General features: G+C 39.7%; 1 protein-coding gene across 1 annotated transcript; it reads left to right on the top strand.

The window, feature by feature from the left end:
• The first annotated feature begins 3,431 nt into the window (after positions 1-3,431).
• On the top strand, positions 3,432-20,658 carry TBC1D7 (TBC1 domain family member 7). Its single transcript, XM_066324305.1, has 9 exons — positions 3,432-3,508; positions 4,823-4,884; positions 5,473-5,596; positions 6,269-6,349; positions 9,117-9,304; positions 10,757-10,894; positions 12,486-12,631; positions 19,478-19,607; positions 20,400-20,658. The coding sequence occupies exons 2-9, from the start codon at positions 4,825-4,827 to the stop codon at positions 20,484-20,486; spliced, it is 954 nt and encodes a 317-aa protein (XP_066180402.1). The 5' UTR covers positions 3,432-3,508; positions 4,823-4,824; the 3' UTR covers positions 20,487-20,658.
• Positions 20,659-20,958: the final 300 nt, after the last annotated feature.

A 20,958-nucleotide genomic window follows, 5' to 3' on the forward strand; every position in this document is an offset into this window, starting at 1 on the left:
GGGCCAGGCTTTTCCATGTCTGCTGATCTTCATAATGAAAAGGTTATGTGAATGTATAAGTAAATTGTCCTTTCCATTAACTCGGCCCTACTCTTCATCTGGAAATATTCATGCTTCTGAACAAACACAAGATGATAGGTTAGAAAAGCTGGAATGACCCAACTTGTAACTTCTTTCCTGAACATCAATCATTTCCTATTATGACAGGAACAAGGGATGGTGCATTAGCAAGCTGGAAGTACACACTGAGTCTGATACACTGTGAAGACATTATCACACTAGTGTCTTTTCTTGTTCATTTTTTTCTTTCTTTTTTTTCCCCTTTAAAGTACATCTATCAGTTTAGAGCAAATGAAACCCACAGGAAAACTTCCCTTATTCTTTGTACGTTACATCCTCGTGTCATAATGCCGTGCAAATATGGACCTCCACACTGTGTAAAATTGACATTTCATTACTTTGCATCTTCCCCTTTTTTTGAGAAATTCACATAACAAGGTGTGTTTCTGATCTTTAATTCTGGTCTGTAATTCCGCTGATAGGTCAGTCACACAGGACAGACTGAACAGACTTTCCAAGTGCAGCACATCGTTCACAGAAAATCAGTGCAGCTTTAGCAGCAAAAGCATTGCTTTTTATGAAGAAAAACGGGCACAATGCAGTTCATATTTTGCAATAAAATATGTTAACAATGCCTCGTGTGACCTTTTATGTCAGTGAGTAATTCACTTGAGCATTATAAAGATACCAGTACAAAATGCAAGCACAGTAAGACTCATAGTCACAGATGAAAACGAGAGCACTATGCTAGCAGGGTACTAATTAGTTCGGCTCTGCTATCTCGGATAATCCCAAGCCAATTCCAAACCTGTTTCCCTTTTATCTTTTATGTGTGCTACCTTTTCCGATGCTATCGCAGTTTAAAGAATTAAATGTTTAGGTTATCATGGTTTGGATAAATGCCTAGTTATATATTATTGATTAATGATGTCCTAATCAATTTTATTAAAAGCACATTCCTCCACTTGGCTGACTGACACTAGCAGCTATAAATGATTAAATTCTGCTTTCATTTTCAGTGGCAAGAAAGAGATTCTGCCAACAGGAATGAGGATATTTTATGTCCCTACACAAGGGAAAATAAGGTTATTATTCGGTTTATGAAAATATAAAGTGTTTTAAATTAAATATTTAAGTCATGAGTCACTTGTGTGCTTTACAATACTGAGTTACAGCATATAGAGTCACTTGGCAAGTGCAGGTGGATGTAGAAGGGCACTTAAAAAGGCTGTCAGGGTAAGAAAGTCCAACTAAAAAGTAGGTTAGTCATCTTTGGTTTGCTGTGGCTGTGTCACCACATAATAATTTTTGTTGTCATTAGCAGTTCATGCCCAACCTACGCTTTTAATTTAATTTGTGTTTCGAAAAATCTCAAATTAGAATCTTCAATTCACTTCCCACAGACTTAAATATTTTTGTGTTATTTACAACTGATCTCAGTATAACCTATTATGTTAGAAACAGGCACCATTAAGAAAATCTCTGTGTATAAAAGCTTTCTATATATAGGGTTTAGAAACTTTACTAGGGGAAGAAGATTAATTTTATTGTTTTTCAGGACATGTGTTGATTTTATGCTGTATTTTTATGCAGCTAAATCTTTCAGAACCTAATTTTGTTTAGGCATTTTTAGCAATGACATATGACATTTTTAGCAATACCATTATGATAACATTGCATACATCTCCTGTACTATAAATTAGTGCTAAAATAAATTGTGTTTACTTCAGGCTTCTTCAGAGCACCACTACAGCTATGTAAGACATCTTGATGAAGCCAGAAATGAATTACTGAAAACTACACGAGGTTTAATTTCAGTAGCTGTTTCCTGAACCGTGTCATACTGGTTAGCTCCCAACACCACCGAACAGCTCTCATCTCGAGACAAAGCGCCATTTATCGATAAAAGATCTATTTGAATTGAGGAAGCCCCAAATGACCAAAAATGGACTCAGCCTGCCACCTGCTGCTGAGCGGAATTATTTCAAGATTTGCTGGGACGTGTACTGAGCCAACAAAACCCACACTCCTATGTGAGCTGGGTTAGACAACAGCCTTGCGCGTTCTGCAAGAATGTGCTTTCTCCATGGTTACTTCAAAAGTGTGGGGCAAGATAAAAATAATGGGATGTTCTGTGCCTTTGAAAACAGGCCCCATCACCTCAGGAGCTGCCTTGTCTTGTCTCCCTGGCACTGGTGAAAATACAGCTCGAGTGCTGAGCCCAGCCTGGGACCCTGAGTTCCAGAATGATGCTGAGGTGCTGGGGCAGGTTCAGAGAAGGGGAACAGAGCTGGGGAAGGGTCTGGAGCACCAGTCCTGTGAGGAGCAGCTGAGGGAGCTGGGGGTGTTTAGCCTGGAGAAAAGGAAGCTCAGTGGGGACCTTGTCACTCTACAGCTGCCTGACAGGAGGCTGTAGCCAGGTGGGGGTCAGCCTCCTCTCCCGAGTTTCAGGGTGGACACTAGTAAGAATTTCTTCACAGGAGTGTCTAAACATTGGAATGGGCTGCCGAGGGAGGTGGTAGAGTCACTGTCCCTGAAGCGTTTAAGGAAAGGCTGGACTTGGCACTCTGGTCTGACACGGCGGTGCTTGGTCAAAGGTTGGACTCAATGATCTCAAAGGTCTTTTCCAACCCAACTGACTCTGTGATTCGAGCACTTCAAAATCTTGCAGCAGCTAACCCAGGCACTCGATGGCCTCGTTCAAGTTTCTGCTCCTGCCCGGGCACACGAGCTGAAGGCTCCTTGCCGGGAGCAGCTGGCCCTTGCAATGGCACAGAGGGGATGGCAAGCTCCCGGAGACAAACATCGCCAACTACAAAAGAGCCCTAACCCCAAATCAAAACCACACGGCTAGTTTGATCCCACAGTTTTGGCAACACAAGTTGACTTTTGAGACTTTCGGCAGTGAGATGGAGGTCCTTTATCTGCTTCGAAGGGCGGGATATTTAGCATCCAGTCCTTTGATCACACGCATCTAAGTAAATCCTGGATTTGCGCAGTGCACTTCGCTTCCCAGAGGTCTCTCCCAGTAACGCGTCCCTCGGAGTCACGGCGCACGGGGCAAAGCGCCCATCACAGCGAACAACGCGGTGCAGCCCTCAGCGCGCCGTGCGGGCAGCCGGCTCTGAGTGACGGCTGCCCCCTGAGGGCAGAGGGATTGAGCTGAGGGGTACGGGGAGCACGGGCGCGATGGAGCGAGAGCCCGAGAGGCTGCTGGGCTCCCAAAGGAGACGCCGCCGGCCCCAGCGCTCCCCTCTCACCGCCTCAGCGCCCCGCCCGCCGCCCGGCCGCGCCCGCGCATGCGCCGCAGCCGCGCCGGGCCCGCGGCCGCCTGCCCGAGAGCCGCGGGCGGCGGGGGGAGTGGGGCTGCCTTCCCGGGGGCATTGAGCCCGAATGTGCCCTCGTCCTCCTCTGGGACTGTGACCGAGGCCCGGAATTGAGCCCCGAGGTACGGCCGGGTGCGGGGGAGCCTCCGGCAGGGCCTGCGAGGGAAGGGTGCTCGGTCGGGGGCAGAGCGCGGTGGCTCCGCGCCCCGGGCCTGCTGCTTCACCTGGAGCGGCGCTTAATGATGCCGTGAACGCCGCTGTGGGGCCGAAAGTGCTGTAACTGGGGACAGGACGAGTTAATGGCACACTTCTGTACAGCACGCTTCCAATGAGCTGGCTAAGGATTTGGTTTCCCCCTTTTTCCAGTTTATTGAGGACGGGTGTAAAGATTGGAGTAGTGGTCGTTTGTCTGACATGAAAATACAAATCCTGAATCGTGAAGCAGGAAATAAGCTATCTTCCTCCTTTTACTACTGAGTAAATAAAATGTACTGCTGCTATAGTGCTAGTTTAAAATTATTAAAATAATATTCCTGACTACTAAGTCATGCTGTTATTTTTCAAATTATGTTTAATGTTCCTGTTCTGTGTTTCTCCTGTCATCTTTCCACAAGTGGTACGGGCTAGGCTTGGTATTTTTTTTTTAATTTAATTTTATTTTATTCTATTTTTGTTATAGTTATTTATCTAAATAACACTTACTAAAGCCAGCTTTTAAAAATTTGAAGATGTAAAGTAAAATCTGGAAATTTTCGAAAGTAGTTGAATGTCTGTCACATCTCCTTTCAGAGGTGGCTGCAGTGTAAACAGTGGAGTGCAATGTAAACTCTGATCAGTGGACCCTTAAATGCACCGTACATGAGTATCACAGTCATTTTCATTAGGATAGTGCAGGACTGGAATGTGTTGCAAGTAATATTTATTTCTTTTTTTCTCTGGTTTTGAAATAATATTTGGCCTACCTCAGCATTAATTCAGTCTTTTGCTGGTTTGTGTTTTGCTGTCTGGTCTTGGCCCTGGGCCTACAAAGCACTAAAACCAGACATAATTTGAAACGCAAATAAGCCTGGATATACAAATGTAAATGTGTGCACTCTCTATAAAATTGTGGCCTTTGTTTGTATCTGTAAGTGCTTTGCTCCTGATACACTTTGGTTCTGCAAGGAAAAGAATAATTTAACTATAAAAGCTTCTCAGTGCGTCATTCACTGCTCTTTAGTCAAAATAAATTATCTCCAAGTTTTGCTGCTGTCACTGGATGTAAAAGTTAAGATTGTTCTTAGTCCTTTGAGTTAGGAAACAGAACATTCTCATGTTTGCGAGCCCTCAGAGCAGGGAGAATTGATAGTTAGAGGGTTGAACTGAATTGAAATGTCATTTACAGCTCTTATGATACACAGAGCACTCACTGGAATTTACCTTTGCTTCCTCTGCAGGGATGAGACATTTGTTTGGTTTTAGTGCTGGAAAAACAAGTCTGTGGCTGTTACAGCAGCAGGTAACAACATGAACATTTAACTGGTATCTGCAACTTAAGAACAAAGCTACGCACCCAGCCTTACTCTTCCCTGTCACCTCTGTGCCACTGAGGCCAACACTGGGTTGTCCTTGCTTCTGATTACCTTGGCTGGTGAGTAAGAAACCTAATAATTTTACTTACCTGGGCAATAGTTCTGCCTGAGTAGGGTTTTTGTAGCCACAATTTTGTCAGACTTGTAATTGTATTTTTTTATGTTGGTTTTGAAGTACAGGGTATGGTGTAAAATACTGAAATGTTTCTCCAGCAGTTTTAAAAAAAGCTTCTTGAAAATTAGCATAATTTACTGTGTGAATAATTTTTCTAAAATTCCTGAATTTTGTTTGTAAAGTTGGTATCTTCAGACCTTGTTTAGAATAAATTATGTTTATAATTGTTTATGTTAGTATGTGACAAAAAAAAATCTTGGAGGATTTTAATATTCTGTAGGGTCAGTTAATACTGCAGTGACATAGGCAATAAACTGGTATCAGTGTGCAAAATTACTTGACCTTAAAGCAGTAGGAAGGTATTCTTGTAAGTCTTCAGAGGAACTCCTTGTTTCTCCAGAAGGGATCAGTCATGGCTGATGACTCTCAGAGGAACTTCCGCTCAGTGTACTATGAAAAAGTGGGATTTCGTGGAGTTGAAGAAAAGAAGTCGCTGGAAATTCTGTTAAAGGATGACCGTTTGGGCAAGTGGATTTTGCTCTGTTTCTTGGTGATTAGGGGCTGGGGAGGGAGTAATAGAAAATGTTTACCTGCTGTGCTTAATACTTAAATAAGTTTTGCATCTTTTACAATGATCCCTCAGTTACTGCTAGCAGACCTTTGATTTTCACAGATCTGGAAATCTGATTTTTAAAACTACTGAAGATTTTTCAGCTTGCTTGTTTCTTTTTTTTTTTTCCTTCTCTCATTCTCTGTGCCCAAGAAGCTGAAAGATTTTTAGGGAAAGCAATTTTAATCTGAGAATGCATAGTCTCCTGCTGTCAATTTCATCTAACTTCAAAGCAATGAAGATGTTATTGCTGTTGGTCCCTGAGGAGTGCCACATCTCTGACAGAACAGAAAGATAAATGCTGTGCCTTTAAAAAAGGCCTTAATTGTTTTGACAGTGACACGCTTTACAAAATGCCTATAAAAGTGGTTCAGTTTCCTCCTGATGAAACCTGGAGTAGTTTTACTGTAAGTCAGGCCAACGTGAAAGCATTTGTTGATAAAATGTTGATTAAAAAAATACATGATGAAATAGGGAATTTCAATCTGCAACTAAACTGTCGTACTTAGATGGGTCAGAGATGCAAACCTTTTTATAACCCTATTTAAATTTGTCCTGAATTTTTTTTTTTTTCATTTCTTTACAGATATTGAGAAGCTTTGCACATTTAGTCAAAGGTTTCCTCTTCCATCCATGTATCGTGTACTGGTGTGGAAAGTGCTTTTAGGTATGAAGCATAACATGGAATGTAGAATGTAGGAAGGTGCATTTTTTTGTTTTTGTCCGGGGTTTTGGTTGGTTTGTTTGTTTGTTTTTCTTTAAAGAAGTAATGACATGGATTATTTCGTACTACCTTGCCTACTGATACATATTTAGCCTACTTTGTCTCCACCTCAGATGCACAATAGAAATTATAAAACAAATTTCTGAGAACTTTGCTGAAATGTGCTTAGGAGAGTGTGTGTCTGTATTTAACTTTGTAACATTATCCATTTATAAAATGGGTTTGAAATGTAAATATAAGAAGTCATCATTATCTGATAATGTGTTCAGTTCTGCTCCAATTAAGTTGAAGTAAAGTTGTGAATAATTTTAAACCAGGTGAAGCATGGAATGCTTGTTTATTTTAAAGAGAAGCTTCTTGTTCTGCAGAATATTGGTTTCTTACGGTTTTGCTTCTGGTTTTGAATTGTATTTGCCATTGAAGAAGATAAAAGGCTGAAGACAAGTTAATGGTATCCCGAGAAACTTTAAAAACCATAAATAGATTCTATTTTCCTAGAAGTGCACTAGTCAGATGACTAATTAAAAAGTACTAATGAATTTTCACTAACTGCTCAAGTGTATTGGTGGACTAGATGCAAGATAATGTCCACTTGAAGACAAGGAGGGGTTTAAAACATGATATTTTTTTTTTAAATGAATTTTTTAATTCATTTTTTCTCCCTCCAAGTTTTTACAGTTTGAAAGTTCACATTCCTGATTATGTGGACTTGTAAGTCTTTTTTTGGCAAAGGTAGTAAGTGAATAGTGCACAGAAGGGGCAAAATCTGATTACAAAACTTTAAGTTCTTGGCATTGAGCTTACAGTGTAGTCCTGCTTGATAAAAGACTCTGTCATTAAAAAGATTATTTTACCCTGCTGGGCACTCGTGAAGTAGTCAGCATCCTTCAAAATATTAGGAGTGGGGAATATAGCATAGGAGTTTTAGACAAGCAGCTCAGTACAGAATCCTTCAGCCAACATTGTAATATCAAAATACATCTCTTTGCAAAATTGTGGCTCACTGCAGAGCCAGGTCTTGGGCTGGTCTAGATAAAGGATCTGTGAATCATATAACACAAAACACCTTTGGAGTCAACTGCATGGAAAATTATACTGGTTCTTAAAAGTATTATGTATTTTAAACCCAGAGTGATTGATTCTGCAGGATGAAGTTGTTTCAGGGGAAGTTTAGGTTTGATATTAGAATAAGGTTCTTCACCCAGAGGGTGGCTGGGCACTGGAACAGGCTCCCCGGGGAAGTGGTCACAGAACCAAGCCTGACAGAGTTCAAGAACTCGGCTCTCAAGCACATGGTGGGATTTTTTGCAGTGGTCTTGTGCAAGGCCAGGAGGGGGACTCAGTGGTCCTTGTAGATCCCTTCAAACTCGTGATATTCTATGATTTCAAGTGCTCATACTGTCCTTCTGGGACATGCCTTGGGTGAACAGAGGTTCAGGGACTTTTCTTATGCTGCATTTCAGTGTTAACAGTGGTTAGAAAAACTGGGTTGGAAAAAGACAGTGCAAATTATCTCTCCCTAAATGGCTGGAACCACAGCCCAGTCCATTTCTGGTGGGAGGTGTTACGTGGCCTCTAAATAGTGTTAATAATTCAAGAAAAGGAAGTCTGTCCTGTCAGCAAAACTCTCTCACACATGTGCGAAGACTTGCTGATGTCCTAGGTGATGTGGTGTGTCGACAATGCCTTAGTTACTTTCCTGTTCAGGGATAACTCATGATGGTTTCCAGGCCCCCCTCTGTTGTTTCAGCTTTGTTTTGCCTGCCTAAGGTTGTTCTCTGTGTTTGAGGAGAGCAGTTGGCAGTATGTACATACAGTTATGATGTTGACTCTCTTTTGGCATATCCTGAAAAATGTCTTGCGTTCTTCCAGCTTTTGAAATGCAGACAGGTTTGCAGCTGGAAAAGAAAAGATAATTTTCTGTCTGATGTGCTTGTTCCTCAATGCAGCCATTTCATGGTTTAACACTTGGCAGGAGTATTTTTTCCTTTGAAAGAGAGGTAAAAGGAGCAGGTAGCATGTTTCAGAGCTGACTTTTGAAGAATACTTTGTTCTCATGGGTCGCTGCATTGGGAAAAATTCTGCTCCACAAGTGAACAGGGAAATAGCATTTTTTTGCCTAGGTGTATGAAGGTTTTTATTTCTGTTGAAGTCTGTGACAGTTTTGTTGTGAACGTCAGTGCATGGCAAGATTGAGTCTTGAGTAAGGGGAAGGATTGAGTGAAATGATAAGTATCTCTTCTGGAGATGCTGTGTAATTTTCTTTGCCTTTCTACTTAGATACTTTTAATTTTTTTTTCCTCCCAGAAAACTAGAAAAGATATTTGTGTTGTGCTAAGAAAGTAACAGATGTTGCTTTACAAGTGGTATTCTTAAGTTTTAATTTTTAATCAATTCAACTGATTGATTTTGGTTTTTGAATGTCATTTTAGGGAGAATTAATCCCTGATAAACTGGGTAAAGACTTTTCTGGCGGTAAAGTAATTAATACTGCAGTATCATTGCATTAGTTAATTGCATGTATATATTCTCAGAAAATAGTATAGAATTTGGGAAAATTAATAGCTAATGCATATTAAAATCATTCTACACTGGCTTTGTTTTCAAGATAAATGGAAGCTGGGCACAAATATACAGCTAGTAACAAGTAGGACTCCTTGTTACAATTGTCTATATTTTTTCCTTGAATTTATTTTTATATATTTTTTAGGAATCATTCCTCCTCACCACGAATCCCACGCTTTGGTGATGAAGTACCGGCAGGAGCAGTACTGGGACATTCACCATGCCCTGCGTGTGATCCGGTTTATCAACGATTCCACCCCGCAGGTTGTTGTTTTCCTCCGCATACATCAGCTGGAATCGGGAAAATTGCCTCGGAACGTGGCTTTTCCATTGGTCAGTGGCAGTTTTGATGGTCTTTTAAATACAATACTTTATTGAACTTGAAATCTATAAACCAGTGAGAAACTGACCTGCAAGTCACCCCAAAAATGCTTGTAGATAGAGCAAGTAAGGTGAATGGAAAACGGAGTAGTGCTAGTATAAAATAAGGAATTTTAGTCAAAGTGCTGTTCTCTTTTCCTTCCCCTAAGTGCTTATGTAAGATTTTATGCTTTAAAATCTCTTTTGTGCGTTTTGCCTGCTAGGTTTCAAGCCTTTTGTACTCCAGGGCACTTCAGCTTCTTTATAGCTCTGAAATGACAATGACATCACCTCATTAAGAGCTCATAGGTTCTTACATGTCCTGGAACAAGGGTGATTCAGAGCCTGTAAAAGCAGTGATTTAATGCAAGTTGCATCAAATATTTAAATTATTTGTTTTTAAATCTAGATTTTAGTGTACTGTCCTTCTTTATTTCTTAGTCTGAACTGACCTGGGCTTCTGTCAGGTGATGCAGATACTCTGCTGTTGACAGTGTACACCCATGTGGTTAAACAAGGCTGTGTTGTGATGGTAAATTAGTAGTGTGATGATAAAAACAGTGTGTGGTTCTTTCTTTTCTCTATAAAATAGAAGATGGTGAAAGGAGCTGCAGAACTTTCTAAGTGGATTTTGTCCTGTAATTAATTTATGTGTGTTCACTCTAGCCCAGCTTAATTTGTAATTTTTCATCTGTAATCACAAACTTTGACATAAATACTTAAAGAAAAGTTCAGAATAAAAAAATAGTTAATATGGAAAATTCAGTCATATTTAGAACTGGAGGATTACCTGCAGCATTCTCTTGTCAGAGGAGGGAATGTTTTCATACCCTTACCATTTTCTAGGAATGTGGCCATCCTACCCTGCAGGTTTATAGTAGAGAAATTTCCTTGATCTTGGAATGTGATGCAGTGGGTTAAAAATTCCTCCTTCTAGAGCAGTCACCATCTCTTTAAACATATGAGAGGTTACTCTTGAAGGTAATGCAGGTGTTCTATTGTAGAGGCAGAGGGAGATAAAGAGACGTCAGATTGATCTAACTATTTTGAAATGTTTGAGTAACAAACAGAAGTTTGCTGAGTGTTTTGTGCATCCAAATGCAGAATTCATGTAGAGACGTGTGTATTGCAGCAGTCTGTGTGGCAGAGACATATCCCAGTAGTATTTAAGACTCTCTATACACTGAAGGGTGTTTTGGTTTTAAAAGCAAGACAAGTCTTACTTGCTCTGATTTAATAGATATTTGTCATCACTGTGCAGCTGCTGCCTGATGTCTTGTTTAGGAACGTCAGAATAGCTCTTTGTGTGTGTTGATTCCTGGTTTTTTTTCCCCCAAAAAAGCAGAGAAAAGGAATGTAAGAATAATTTAAATCAGAACAGTCCATAGTTCTGTGTAGTTCACTTTTTTACTCTTTGTTTTTCAGGAACCTGAAGATGAAGTGTTTCTTGCTATTGCTAAAGCAATGGAGGAAATGGTAGAGGATCCTATAGAATGCTATTGGCTTGTCAGTTGCTTTGTGAATCAGCTGAACAGCAAGCACAAAGATTCATTACAGCAACTGGTAAGGAAAAATGTATATTTTTTTTCTTTTTGCTAGGAGAAGCAGTCATGGAAAGCATTAATACAGGGAGACAACTGGAGCAGCAGAAGTGACACCCTTGGATTCTGTTCCACTAGCTATTTTGAGAATAGGGGAGGAGTGCTTTGTGCATTGTGATTTGTGCTGCCCTCTCTAATGTAACATTAGAAATTGTTTTTGTTTGCTGCATGGTAATATTAAATTACCTTTTTTGTCTAAAGGTTATATTGTATCTAGTTGAATTGTATGTCTCACAAATTAGTCACTTAAGAATTTTCTTTAAACAATTAAAAATGTCAAAAGTGAAGAACATCTTGATGTATGTCTGCTACTTTTTAGGCTGCATCTCTGGCATTCATATGCTGCTCATTGGATGATAGACAAAGCACAGTTTTGCTTTATAAATGGAGCAGAGTACTCCGTCTTCAGAAAAACAGTATGTTGCAAATCAAGTTATAATAAAAAGTGGAATAGTTTTCTTTTAGCAATGATCATTTAAACACTGTCGTAGAATATTCATTTTGAATTTCTGTCCTAACTGATTAATAAAATTAGACTGTGATGTGTACTTATCAAAATTATGAAAGCTCTTGTAATTCATCAAATAGCCTTAACAGATAAGGAGGTTTTTGTTAACAATATCCTCTGAGATAAAAGTATTGAGCACATGTGCACCAGCAATTGCTGAACAGAAATTTGCTGTGGAAAATTATGCCTGCCCTTGTTAGTTCTTTTGGAACTAAAAAGTAATTTTTAACCTACCTCCTGTTTCTCTGGGTGGTACATTCAACTATACCAATTCAAAGGAGAAAGGAATATTTTTAATGTGTGTCTTTGTACAATATGAAGAGTGCCAAGTATCTCCCTCCCTAATTTTCTTTGTAATACAGTCAATGTATCAAGACTCAGTAGGTGAAAATTTGGGTAGAGGAAGTGTTTTCTGCCTTTGACAGCTGAAATCCTTAGCAGTTTGCCTAACTATGACAAAGCATAAAGGTAGTCAAGAATTTAAGGAAGTGTGTATTGTGTTACATTGAAATTTAAATAAGATGAAAAAATTATCCACAGGTTTATGCCTTAAATACTTAGGGTTTTTAAGCAATAAATCAATGTCCAGCTTTTAATGGGTTGCACAGGGATTTGCTCTCAGAATTGATTTTTTGGGTTTTGCTGAATTGCGTGTAGATTTTTTTTTATGTGTGCTAAGGCGATTTGGTTTGAAGTGAATGAAACTCAATTTTGCTTGTGAAGGTAGCAGTAATTAGGGCACGTTTAATCTCTGCATTGCCTTAAGCTCTGAAACACCACCTTGCACTAGGGAATACTGCATATCTTGGAAGTTCTGCTAGTGGTCAGCAATTTAAGGAAGCTGAGGTTGGTTAAGTACATAATTAGTTAATTGCAAAAGCCAGTAACACCTGTGTTTTGGAACAACTAAAACAACCAAGGTGCATTGCTTTAATACATTATTGTGCACCAGTTGAATTTTTAAGACAGTGCTTGTCTTAGAGTGTGCATTAGCTATGAAGGTATTCTGATGTGAGGTACCTGAAGTTTTCTAATTCTTTCTCAGCCAAAAATTCTGGAGCAGTATTTGAACATTGAAGATAACAGACTACTGATGCATCTGAAGGCATGTGCTGCAATGAGCAAACTCCCCTATGATCTTTGGTTTAAAAAGTGTTTTGCAGGATGTTTACCTGAATCCAGTTTACAGAGGCAAGTTCTTTTTCTTTTCTTTCTGTTTATAACTGCATAGCAGTTTCAGCATTCTGTCATCACTAGCAGGCAAAGAGCTTTCCATACTTTATCTGTAAGATTATGGTGTTATATGGTTTATTGCTGACTTGGAAATGATAAAGTTGAATTTAATTCCCCTTTTTACTGATGCAGGACAATCAATCTCTGTGTGATTGTTTCACCCACTGAAAATAAAAAGAATGGAGCTAAGTATATACCAGCTGATTCTGTTTGACACTTAGGGCCTCCTAGGGTGTAGGACTCCGGACCTCTGTCAGTATTACATAGCTGCATGGTTGTCAGTTTTTGGGCTTTTTGACAAAAATCTGTACTTAGGCAGTGATTGTAATACTGTATTGGTGTCAGATGAAAAAGATTTTGGGAATGTGTACAGGTTTTGGCTGGGATAGAGTTGGATTTGTTCAGAGTAGCTGGTATGGGGCTGTGTTTTGGAACACAGGGGTGTTTTAGTTCCTGCAGAGCAGTGCTTACACAGCATCATTCTGCTCCTCTCCAGCAAGGAGGCTGGGGATGCACAAGAACATGGCTGAGGACACAAAGCCAGGACAGCTGGCTCCAGCTGACCCAAGGCATATCCCATTCCATGTGAAGCCACGCTCAGCAGTTAAGCTGAGGAGGAGGTTTGCAGGTGGGAGCACTTGTTTGGGGACTTGCTGGCCATCAGTCAGGGAGGTGGGCAACTGTTCTCAGTTGCATCACTTGTCTCAGGTTTTGTTTTCTTCTCTTCGTTATGTTTTTCTACTCTTCCTTACAATTTTTTGGAAATTATTACTTCTTTTTAATGATGAAACTTTTTTTTTTTCCACACAGAATTTGTTTCTTATTTCTACCCCTTCAGTTTTTCCCCCATCCCACTGGTGGAGGTGGTAAGTGAGTGGCTGTCTGCTGCTCAGTTGACCATGACAGAATGTTTATCTTAAAAAGTACTAGGGCAAGTTGAATATTAGGAAGTTACTGAAGTAGTGGATTATATCAGGATTCTACGGTTAGAAATAGATTGTTGAGCTTTTAAAAGGGAAAAATTCTTGTCCATGGCACTTCACTGAAGGGCTTTTGAAATGAAGCTGGTATGATTTCTCTAATTCTGCTGCCTGAGAACTCTTGGAAAGCAGGAAATTCAAGCTCAATGTAGAGAAACATCTTTCTGCATTAATAAGAGGTGCTGACAGCTGAACAGGATGTGGCACAGAGAAAACAATGGTGCCATTTTCAGCTGTCTGAAAACTTTGAGAAGTAACAATGTTCAAGGGAAGGTTTACTTCGAGAGAATCACAGGACTTCAGTGGCTGGAATAGGAACCTAGCCTGGAAACAGTGCTTTGTAAATTGCTTAGTAGAAAATGCTTTTATGGTGGTAAAGTTGATCATAATCTGAATAGTGGATGCAGTGTTTGTTTATCTGGGACTTTATGTTCCGTGGAGGGAAGTGGAAAATGGCTGTTCTAAAAAACGTTTTGTTTATCCTTAAAAGAATGTGTATCAGAGCAGATTTGCTCCTGGAAGGTGAATGTGGTTTTTTTTTTTTTTTTTAAATTTCTGTTGAAAATTGAAAATCTAATGGAGCTGTGTCATCCTGATGGTGTAAAAGGAAAGATCTAGATGAAGAATTTTGATTTCATGTTTTATCTTGCCAGAATATTTGGTTTCAAGTGTCTGTAATTTTGAATCAGTTCTATTTATATGAAATATTTTGTCTAATCAGTGTACATCTTTAACATTCTCATATACTTTAACACTCTCATATTTACTGAAATAGAATATTTTGATTACCTGAAATTTTTAAATACTTCTCCCTTGAAAAGGTCAAAATACTGGCTTTTTGTATCACTCTGGAGTAAAAACAAATTTCAGTGTTGGTACTGATGATGGCAGAATAATCCCTTTTCCCAACAGTTCTTGTGGGAACATGATGAAAGTGCACTTTTTCTTGGCAGTTTAGGTTGGTGAATTATTCAGTTGTAATCATAATGGCCTTATTCACTGAGGAAATAACATACTTCATGGGTAGTGTGTGACATGGGTAGTATGTGACAGATGAACTTAATTAATGCTTGGAGATTCAGTTTGGATTAGGATCTAGAAGCCCCAATGCTTATCTGAAATTCATCCAAATGTCAGTGTTGAAACTGTGAGGTTTGAAGGTCTCCAGTTCTGTGAATTTTACTTACTTTCTTGTCAAGTGAGAGATTATCTGAACAGTCTTTCATGACTTATTTCCACTTATGATTTAGCACTGCATTTCTTAGAGAGGCTGCTTGCTTTCTATGAACTGTAGTCTTCTCTGCTAAGCAGATAAATCAAAATTTTATGGTTTTGTTTGTTTGTTTTTCTCTAAGGTGTACAAGACTTGTACATGCTGTGCAGAAATTTTACCTGTAATGGTGAGATGAAGGTGCACAATATCAGTACCTGACAGGCATTGCCACTCAGTATAAATACTGTTTTATAGCACACTTCAAATTACACCACAAGTAAAATTTATGCATCAGTTTAATTTAAGTGGGCTTGGAAAATACAGACAGGTTTCATGTGGAAACTTTTGCTTTGAGCTTGTGCAGTTTTTAATACACTTGGCATATTACGTGATGAGCTTCTTAACAAACTTCTTAAAGGTGTCACACTGGTGAAAGGGAGGAGCAGACTGGCCATTTCAAAGACTCTCTATCCCACCTGGAATACAGACAGGGTGCTTCCTGAAATATGAACCAGCCTGTAGCAGAGGTTTGAGAGGCACAGATAGGTGTGCTTATCTCTGAGACAGGGAGAGAACTGGATCACACCTTTGTTTTCATACTCATCATTGCCCTGTTTATTTGATTTGTGCAGCAGAGTATCTGCTCATCTCTTTGGTAAGCCCACGTGTGGAAAGCTTTCCAATGGTGCTGTGAGGGCCCTCAGCTGGAGATCCCTGCTCTTAAACCTTGGGGTCCTGTTTGTGACTTCAGCTCTAGAGGCAAAATGGCACTTTGGCTGCCAGTTTAATCTGGCACTGTCAGCCCAGATGATCCAGCAGAAGCAGTGCAGCTTTGCAGTTGTAATTGTGAATGAGCCAGGCGTTTTTTACAGCCTCATGATGCCACTCACATCTCAGGCCTAATGTTGTTTGTACTCTGCACTGAAGGCTTGGCATGGGCTGGGTGGTGTTAAGTTACTAGTCTCTGGCGACTTGCTGCTGGCAAAGTATTTGGTCATTCTCCTGAAATCTGACTTTCAGACTGGCACTACCTCTTGTATTAATATAATTCTGTAGTTTTACATCTGTGATCTCCCTGCCCCCTGCATAAATTACATCTACTTGTGAAAATATAAGTAATTTGTTAATAGAAGTAACAGAAATACGGAAAATGCCTTAATTTTATTGTGGAGCAGGAGGGCATACTACTACTCTGTAGTACAGCCCACATGTACATGGCCATGTACAGCCAATGTATGTGGGGGTTGTACTACAGACTAACTTAATTCACTTTGCCTTTGTCTCACTGAGCTGCTTTCCAGGTCTGCAAATGGATGGGCACAAGATCATGATAGATGGGGGTGAGATTTCTGTGAGCCTCATCGTGTCCCTCCGTGCCCAGTTACCTCTGGAAGGATACCCAGAAGTGCAGGCAGAGGAGAAAGCATTTGTTCCTTTTAGATACCTCTTGCCTGCATGGCTGGAGGACCAGAACCAGGAAATAAGGTTGAGTGTGTTTACCCTGCAGTGTAGGGAAAAACTGTGAGGTTAATGGTAATAGATCAGAAAAAGAAGTACCGTGATGGCTCTTGTGTGTTATTGCATTGTAGTGGTGCAGGAACCTCAGAGAGTGCTTGGAGAATGGCATCCCTTCACACACAGGTGCACACAGAGTGTCTTGTCTATAGAAGAAGCTCAGTGGAAAGTAAATGGTTTCATTTACATAATCCTTGGCATGCTCTTTGCCTTTATAGCTTCCTATTTCTTTTTGTTTTGCCTTGTGGTTGTCAATACTGCTTCACTGTTCCAGAAACACCTGCAAGAGTGTTCATGTGGTTAATTGAACAGCTGTATTTCACAGAGGATGATAGTCATACAAAACATAGTGAATTAATTCAGAATATGTATTTCTGTTTCTGCATTCCTGAATAGGGCTGTAGGCAGAGTTTCATGATGTTTCTCTTACGCTTTCTCCCTCTTCAGGAGTGTCAAAGAACAGGTAAAAGTTGCAGTCTCTAGCTGTAAACTTGACCTTAAATGATTGCTATTAGAAATGTGAAAGCAGGACACCCATTACCATCAGTAGATACACAGTGTATAAAGACTGCTGTACTGGAATAGGATCATCAGAAAATGTGTTTCCTTGAAACTGCTACGGTTTTTTTCTACTTTTGACAGTTTTTGTTGTTGTTCCTGGCTCTGGTGGTACAGACAAGGTGCTGACTGTTGATCACAACATCGCACAATTATTCCTGATTACTGTCACTGGTGGAGTTGTACTGAGAGTAACATTAGCTGGAAATGTTAAGGGAAAAATACTGCAGCAGACACAGCTGGTTAGTGCTGACATGTCACTTTTCTGTGCACCATCTTCCAAAATTTGTTAAGACACTGGTGATTTAGATACTGCATCTGTTTTGCCATTGTTGAAACATTTGTTCTGGAATCAGACTAAATAATGCAGGAAAACAATGAATGTTCAGAGCATAGCATGTAACCTATTGTAATTATGGAGACTGAAGTCAGAAGAGTTGGAAGCAAAATAATGAAAGAAGACTGGGTATTTTATAATAGGATTAGTAACTTGGTTTTCAAATTAACATGAGCTTTAATATGAAGTTCAGAAATTATTTCCTGTTTTTGAGATCTACTATTCTCCGTAATTGTCACTCATATTTACAATTCTGATCCACATGAAATGCATGGGGAAGTTTCTCTTCTGTTCTAAACAGATGTGTTTGTGAAGGAAAATGTAGAAGTAAACTGGGGTGACCTGTACAGTGTGGAACAGAACTGTTGTCTCAGTTTTCTCATATCCTTGCTTAAAGCTTCCTAGACCTGACTTCAACAGCAAAGTAATATTTGCAGTGATCATTTGCCCTGGGATGCTTGAACCACAAATGAAGCAGTAAGATTTTGATCTTGCATTTTCTGTTGTTCCTTTCCCTCTGGGGATTATACTAATTGTTTAATCATAGCAAGACAGGGAATTAAGACTAAATTGCAAAGAGGAGAGAAATTGGATGTGCCTTTTTCTTTTTTTTCTATCTGTCCACGTGGATCTTTTTGTTTCCTTCTACTTTCAGAATAGCCCTGAGGATCTTACACATTTGTTTTTCTCTTTTTTTTGTTATAAGTTAAAATCTAGTTCTGTGATTTGTTTGTGTCTGTTGCCTCATGCCCCTTCACTGGGCATGACTGGGAAGTGCCTGGCTCCACCCTTTTTCCAGTCTCCCTTCCATTACTTGTTTACACTGATGAGATTGCCCAGATCCCTCTCTTCTCCAGGCTGAGCAGTCCAAGCTCTATCACCTTTCCTCATAGGAGTCCCTTCATCATCTTAATGGCTCTTGGCTGGGCTCTCCCCTCTTAATTCCTTGACTAAAAGTGGGATCCTACACTATAGCTCAGCTGTCAGAGTTTGTGTCGTGCCTGCATTGTGCACTCCTGGCACTCTGGGCTGAAGGGCAAATTCTTCTGAGAGAGGTCATACAAAAATTGAGTTGTCCCTGGAAGGAGCTCACCCACAGATCCAAATTTGTAGATGGGCTGCAGAAGATGTTTTTTAGTTGGTGTTACTATATTCAGAAATTACGGAGGATAGTGTGCGATCTTTGTTCCTCCATGTTATTATTTGGAAGGAGAAATACTTTGAACAAGTGCCCAGAAGGAGCAAGAACAGTAATCCTCAGAAACTCTTCTGACACAGCTCTTAAAATTCAAGAACTAAAAATAATGTGAGCCTATAAAAGCTGCCATCTGACAGATGGTTTCACACTGTTTTGTGTAATCTTTTATCCTGAGTCTCTTGAGCTGGGCCTGAGAGAGAGCTGCTCGATGAAGATGATTTCAAATTGTTGCAGGCTGTTTTGGTAGTGATGATCCATTTTAGTATTCATCCAGATTATGTGGCTGAAGCCTTTGGACACCTGCTCTTGAGGTTTTCATAAAACTGTGAGGTTCAGGTATGGTTTCGCATGAGAGGTAGGAGTGCTTAGGTATTTCTGAGAGTGTCTGTGCACAGTGGGATGGATTTGAAGACTTATTAGTTGTTCCTTGTGCCTAATTTAAACATCATGGGCTATATCCTGCTGATAAGGTCACATCTGTCTGTCATACAGCAATGAGCTGGAATATTTACCTGCTCAAGATGTAGTAGTTCAGTATTACAGCCCTTTGAATTTTTATCAGAGTATCTTTAGAAGAGTAAAGAGTATCTTTATTGGATACACTAATGAAGTTAATTTCCTTTTTTTTCTTTTTTTTGCACTAGGAAAAATTCTTGTCTTTACCACACACTGTGGTAGCTGTGTAGTCCAGTAGAATAGTTGTTACAGTCCAGACTATTAAGCCAAGATTTGCTTTTTGTACTTGAGCTTGTAAACAGTTCAATTTCTAAACAGCAGCACACCATATCAGTACCTACCAGTTACTGCTTGCCGTCCCTCTGCTCTGTACAGATTGAGGAGTTGATAAAATGTCTTCTATTTAACCTGACCCAAATAATTCAGTAAATTGCTGTTCTTCAGAAAAATAATCTGGATAGAGATAGTTGTACAAAGACTGTTCTAGCAGAGAAATAAGCAGATAAACACTAATAATATTTAGTGATTTCTTTTCACTTTCTTGCAGAGTTTGGGACAAAGTTATAAGTGGATCCTGCAAGATTCTAGTGTTTGTTGCTGTGGAGATACTATTAACCTTTAAAATGAAGATAATAGCACTGAATTCTGCAGAAAAGATCACACAGTTTTTGGAAAATGTAAGTACTCTAATTATACTTTGCATTACCTTTTACACCTTATAACTGTTTCAGCCTGAATTGCTTGCCTGCTGCAGATGTACCAAAAGATATTATTACATTACTGAGAACAGTGTAGCAGTACCAAGGTGAAGGGAGAATGCTTTGCAGTGAGAATAATAACTTCTTCTGTCAGAAGTTAAAGCTTCCATAGAATGAAGTGATTTTTAGGCTTAGGGAATGTATTGTCTATGTCTGTACCGAATTAACATTCCTTGTGATACTAAAGGGTTTTTCTGTGAAAGTAAGTGCAGGTCAGGTTAGGTTAATTTTTCTGGAGGCTTCTTAGAAGGGTTGGTTTCTGGCACCTTTTTTTTTGTGTCTTGCCTGAGTGCAAATCTGTAGTCTCAAGGTGTGTTTTCTGTTGATGTGAGGATGGGATCATGAACCTGACCCTGAACTGTAAGGAGCCATGTCAGCAGAGCTGTTGAGTCCCAGTGTAACCCAAGTGAGTTTTAGGAGATACAGTTTGTGGTCATGGCTATGACACTGTGAGTCATGCCTGGTGTCAGGGATGTGTGAAGTGTGAGATGCTGCTTATCAGCATTTTGGAAATAAAAACTTTTTGTCCAAAACTTGGATGTGATATGGTGTGTGCAGGAGTGAGGGATGGTGGGATGGAGATGGGATTCTAGTTTTGTTTTCTTTTTTATAAAGAGATAAAATTTGAGCTGGAAATTCAGGACCTTTGTTTTAAATTAAACAGTCCAGGAGGAGGGCTCTGAGCAGGCACCTTGCCCCCATCTTTTGCAGATTCCTCAGGACAACACTGACGCCATTGTCAGCAAGGCCGTGGATCTGTGGCGCACGCACTGTGGGACTCCAGCACACTCTGTCTGAGAACTCTCTCGGCTTGTGACAGCTTGGGGAAAAAAAAGACTTCTGAAAAGACATTTTACCACCCTTCCCCCTTCCTAGTGTGATGTTCTTCATTAACCCTTTTGTGTAAAGATGCTATTAAAGTACGGTGATAAATATGTAAATATTTTTCAATAAATACAGATGGAATGAAGATACTTAGTGGTGGCGTGATGATGCCTGAAGTGTTACTTGTTCATCCAGCTACATTATTTTGATTGCACTGTGTGCTCTCTTGCCTTTGCAGAAGTACACCTAACTCTTGAAGCAAGGTAAATAGATTTACTTGTAATTTAAAAATGTTTCAGTATGCCATCTTATACTTGACATAACTAGTTACTGCTTGGAGGTGTTTGTACGGTGAATTTACTGAATGTCAGCCTGCTGGGTGGTGAACAAGCATGCTTTTGTTAGAAATGTAATTGTACTCTTTGAACACTGCAAATTTTCAGAT

The sequence above is a fragment of the Sylvia atricapilla genome, chromosome 1 (genome assembly GCF_009819655.1).
Source record: "Sylvia atricapilla isolate bSylAtr1 chromosome 1, bSylAtr1.pri, whole genome shotgun sequence".
NCBI lineage: Eukaryota > Metazoa > Chordata > Aves > Passeriformes > Sylviidae > Sylvia > Sylvia atricapilla.